Below are 5,522 nucleotides of genomic sequence, written 5' to 3'. Positions count from 1 at the left end.
AGGAGGCCAGGCGGTCGATGTCAGAGAGTTCGAATTGGTGATGCTGCAGCGGGAGCATGCCGGCGCGCCGGACCCTTTATCGTACGAGGAGAGAGAAGAGGAGAGTGCGCTATATAGTGATGCAAGGGAGGAGGCTTCCTTATCGATGGCAGAGGGAGAGGAAGATCTCACGCTTGATGTGCCGAGAGAGGAGAGCCGTACGCGGGACAGCGAGAGAGAGGAGAGCCGTACGCGGGACAGTGAGAGAGAGGAGAGCCGTAGGAGAGACAGTGAGAGAGAGGAGAGCCGTAGGAGAGACAGTGAGAGAGAGGAGAGCCGTAGGAGAGACAGCGAGAGAGAGGAGAGCCGTAGGAGAGACAGTGAGAGAGAGCTAGGTCTTCTATCTGGCAACACAAGGGCGGAGGCTTGCCATCCAGGAGGTGACGGGGAGGAAGGTCGAGCGTGGGGAGAGCTGACTGAGTCATCCCGCAGAGATAGTACTGGCAATGAGGGTGACACAATAGCACAAGGTGGTGACAGGGAGGGCTACCCAGTACCACTAGAGGGAGCCAACAATGAGTACCCGTGCACGATGCCACGAGGGGATGACGCCGCAGAGGTGGAGGAGGAGCTTGATTTGGCAGAAGGCGTTGATGAGGAGGGCGATGCAAGAGTGACATTCCGGGAGGTTCTGAGGAAAGGAAGCAAAGAGGAATGCATTCCCAGGAAAAGAAGCCAAGAAGAGGAGATCCTTGAAGGAAGCGGGGATGAGGACATCGCTGCGGATGCTGATGAAATGAGAGCGAGTGCGGCCGACTCGGGCGTCTGCGGGATGTCGTCATCGTCAGGGACGACCGACCCAGTCGAGTCATCACTGATGATGTCATCGTCGATGATGATGTCATCGTCGATGATGATGACGTCATCGCTGCACGATTGCCGTGGCGACAACGACGACGACGACGACTACCTCTCGTCCGGTTCAGACAGCGGCAGCGCGCGCTCGTTTGTTTCGCGCGAGGAGACTGGGGGCGGCAGCGGTGGCGACACCCGCAAGGTCACGGGGTCAAGGTCAGGCGATCAGAGCGAGAAAAAGCAGCTGCAGTCGTCGCCGCAGCGACAGGAAGAGGTGCAGCGCGGGTCTTTCTCGGCAGATTGGAGCGAGGGAGCAACTACTGTGATGGGTATGTGTCACTTTGCTGCCACCCACCGATGGGTATGTGTCACTTTGCTGACACCCACCGATGGGTATGTGTCACTTTGCTGCCACCCACCGATGGGTATGTGTCACTTTGCTGCCACCCACCGATGGGTATGTGTCACTTTGCTGCCACCCACCGCCTGGCCATATAAAATTCATAGTTATTTTCAGTGTATTTCGTTGTACTTTTCGTCTCGGGCATAAAACATTCAGGCATGCGTAGTATATAATGCGACAGTAGGTGTATCATCGCATTAAAACCACGTCGCTTTACTTGTACATCGTAATGTTAAAGCTAAGATGTTACATCAGATTGACATGGAAGTGAGAGCGAGAGAGAGATAGATAGATATGATGAGAGGCAGGATCCGGATAAAAGTTCAAATGGATGCGTGCTCATCTCGTGTTTCCATGGTTACAGAATCTGTGATGACGGCCGATGCGGATGGGAGCAGCAGACGCGACGGCGAATGCTTAGACACGCCGCTGGCGATGAGAAGCCAACCTGATGAGCACAGGTAAAGCTGCGTTTACGGTGTTGGCAGAAAGGTGCGATATGACATGACTACTAGGCACTTTAATTTAGGGTTAGGGTTTTTTTTTTTTTAAGTGCCTAGTAGTCATATCCTAAGTGCCTAGTAGTCATATCATATCGCATCTATCTGCCGGGTGCTGCGTTTACACTACCGACTTTGGGTTGCCGAATTGGCGAATTGGACCAGCTTCCCACCTATACAACCGACAACAGTGTAAACGCAAGTTGTGTGACCAACCGATCGATAGCAACTAGTTGGGAGATTAGAACATGTTCTATTTTCGCCAACTCGGAGTTGGCGAATTGGGAAGTTGGTTCAACTCGCCGTTTCGCCAACATAACGTCGGTAGTGTAAACCCAGCTTAAGGTGGCCATCTAGTTCATACAGGTCCTGAAAAAACCTGGTACGTCCAGGGGATTTTGAATATATTCGTTTTCCCAGGTCTGGAACATAAAACATGGTGCTGGAAAGTTCTGGAAAATCTTTTATTCATAATTATTGTATTTTTAACAGTATTTATAAGCGTTATTATTAATAGAGAATGATGATTATTATGTTAGTTCTTAGAAAGTTGCTATAGCCTATTCTGTGGCACATCTTTGAAAAACATACATGAGCGAAAAATTAATTATAACTGATGACGTCGATGTACCATTTCTCCACCAGGTGGTCGGCGACAGAGGGCGCTACCTATGTCTCGGGTAAGTCCTCGGGCGGCGATGGCGGGAGCTGGAGCTCGCCACCAGGGGGAGACGGCAGTGAGTGCGCGGAGTTTGGCGCCATTATCGGTATATCGGGTGACGCGTCGTTGACGGTGACGACGACGACAAGAGACAAGAGGCACGGGAACGGCAGCGGTGATGGCCGGAAAGACGAGGGCGTGACTAGAGAGGGCGCCGGCGACGCAGCGACGACCCTCGGCTGCCCAGAAGGTGATGTATGGCCTACATGTGAGGCCACAATTAAAAAAGATTTTGTTTGCCCTAACTCGACCCATGCTGGAAAATTTGGGTAGGTAGGTAGGCTTTAATTTTTTTTTTGAGGGGGGTCTTTTTACAAATTCAGCATGGTGTCTACATGCTCGGGTGTGCTTGGGTGGAGATACCTTTTCTGTTGAATGTTTGTTTTGCTTGGTACATATAATGTATTGCCTACAGATTTATATAATGTACAGTAATACAATTTGTAAAAAAAAAAACAATGGGAAAGATCAATAAAAATGTTTGAGTCGGTCCCTTTTTGGTGGGTCGGTCGGGTGAGGGCAAACAAACAATATGTTTATTATGGCCGGACGGGATATGATCTATGGTGACGTTGTATGGTCTACGGCAGTGGTTCTTAACCTTTTTTGAGTCATGATCGAAACCTTTTGAGAATCTGTTGAAATCTAAGGACCCCTCCCCAGAAAAATGCACATAAGCATATATATATACACACAGAATTTAGCATGTGCCTTGTTCACGGACCCCCTGAAGCCCATCCACGTACCCCAAAGGGGTCCATGGACCACAGATTAAGCACCCCTGGTCTACAGTAACCTTATACGACATATAGTAAACATTATCAACTAGAATGGCCTCGTATGTCCGACATGAGGGCCTCGTTAAATGTCGTTCACTACTCTTCTGTGGCATTAGTGTTGCACTGATCCCACGTTAAAGTGATTACGTCACCCTAAATAGTAAAAATTAAAACAATATTTCCACTTTTTCACAAAATATAAGTAAGTCTGTTCACTTTTTATGGTTAAATTGCTGCATTATACTTCTTATTTTACTATATTGTTCGATGTGAACATACATTCGTGACTCATACATAGGGCCTATAGCCCTTGGCAAGCAATTAATGTTAGGAACACAATATCAAATCGTCCAGGTTTTTTGGATTTTTAACTAGTTGAGAAACAATCTTATCAGGTAAGAATTTGAGGATACGAATTTAGTCCCGTTAGTTCTTACGTTTAATGTAAAAAAATGGCAACAAAATTTTTACACATTTTACCATAGAAAATTCGTGACGTAGCCAATTTAACGCATCGCGCTGGTTTTTATGTGACATTCTTTTCCTCGGCAGAACTATCGTAGTGTCCGCTGCACGTGGAAAGAGCTGCCACGCGGTGGCAGCACGTCCGACCATACTTTGGGCAACGTTGGACAGTCAGTCATGCCGTCCATCTAGACCATCGAAAAATCACCCCAAGGGGCGTGCTTGCTGCTGCCGGAGTGTCCAGCACATGCCAATGTCATCATATATTTAGATATATAAATATCAAGGGATGAGATATCAGCGCATAAGATTTACAGGTTGGGATTTCAAAGGGATAAGGGATAAAATATGAGAGGGTGAGATATTAAGGGATATTATATCAAAGGTCGTGATATCAGTAGATATGCTATCAAGGGAGAGAGGAGCCTGGGTCAAGGGTTTAGGGTACACAGTCGGTATTGTATATGCAGGGCAGGTGTTGTCCTGCCAAAATGTACGCATATAAATAACATCTATAGGGTTTTTATGCCCTTGGAAATGTATAAAGGTCACAAGAAAAATTAAATGAAGACAAATTCTGTTTCATATTAAGTTTGACAGAGGAGTAAGTGATCGACACTAGCTCTGGGAGAGAATACAATAAACAATACAAGAATACATACAAGTTACCAGGAGTAGATAGTAGTTCCCTATTATCTACTCCTGAAGATACCTTACTCTAGTATACGAACAGGATCACGTTTGTATAGGTCACACGATTTCGGCCCAAGTTAAAATGCAGCCCTGGAGATCGATGATATATGCATGCATCGATCAGCATAGATTTAGGAGCACACGACAGAAACGTTAACAGGGCCAATGCAGACAGCTATATTGTTCATGGCACAGTGCACTTAACTTAAACGTGCTCTGTCGCGTATCTAAATTCTGAGTTGTATGCGTATCTTTGGATACCACCAACATGCCTTAGTGGTCTGTGCACACACACGTATCATGTTAGCATTCTCTCTCTCTCGCGCTCTCTCTCGCAAGCGCTCTTAAGTCTTATGCTCTCTCTTTCTATGTGTTATCTCTCTTCCTCTCTCCCCCTCGCGCGCTCTATCTTTCTCTCTCTCTCTCTCTCTCTCTCTATCTCTCTCTCTCTCTCTCTCTTTCTCTCGCTCTCGCTCGCTCTTGCTCGCTCTTGCTCTCTCTATCTATCTATCTATCTATCTCTCTCTCTCTCTCTCTCTCTCTCTCTCTCTTTCTCTTTCCACGCGCACTCATGCACACATACACAACACACATATGCACAAGTATTCTTGCATATGAGCGCAACTACACACAACCCACCCCCCTTCTACATATCTTTGTGCCAGCGGGTCACACACGCATACGTCCTCGCAATGCTAGAGTGCTATAGTTCTATGGTGGCGCCACCGGCGGTCGCTATGGCGACATATATGTGGTCGCTACAGTTAACATTCCCTATAAACGTACGAGGTAGCGATGACGTCACATGATCACGTGACGATGACGTATATCTATCTATATAGCTGTTACTATTGAGCAGGTTCACATGAACAGCTGTTATATTGAGCAGGTTCACATTTTTTGTTTAACTGGCATGAGCTCACGATTATTCGTTGGTTAACATATATTAGAAGGAAGGAGGGATACTGACTATGCGATCCTCTCCCTCTCCTCAAGCGGCCAGCGTAGAAAATCGCACAGTGTGTCCTAGGCTCCTAGTCCGTTAATTTTTACATCTTTTTTCAAAACTGAGTTTTCCGCTTTCTCCTCCCGTTCCGTGATTTCCGCGGAAAATCCGCTTCTCGGAA

General features: G+C 47.0%; 1 protein-coding gene across 1 annotated transcript; it reads left to right on the top strand.

Annotated features, from left to right (window-relative positions):
- Positions 1 to 316: 316 nt before the first annotated feature.
- Positions 317 to 4,287, top strand: LOC106816810 (GPI-anchored CFEM domain protein A-like). Its single transcript, XM_014821441.1, has 4 exons — positions 317 to 1,163; positions 1,602 to 1,698; positions 2,383 to 2,648; positions 3,790 to 4,287. The coding sequence occupies exons 1-4, from the start codon at positions 572 to 574 to the stop codon at positions 3,798 to 3,800; spliced, it is 966 nt and encodes a 321-aa protein (XP_014676927.1). The 5' UTR covers positions 317 to 571; the 3' UTR covers positions 3,801 to 4,287.
- The last annotated feature ends 1,235 nt before the right edge of the window (positions 4,288 to 5,522 follow it).

Source organism: Priapulus caudatus, unplaced genomic scaffold (genome assembly GCF_000485595.1).
Source record: "Priapulus caudatus unplaced genomic scaffold, Priapulus_caudatus-5.0.1 Scaffold1493, whole genome shotgun sequence".
NCBI lineage: Eukaryota > Metazoa > Priapulida > Priapulimorpha > Priapulimorphida > Priapulidae > Priapulus > Priapulus caudatus.
This window is presented reverse-complemented; position numbering and strand designations above follow the sequence as displayed.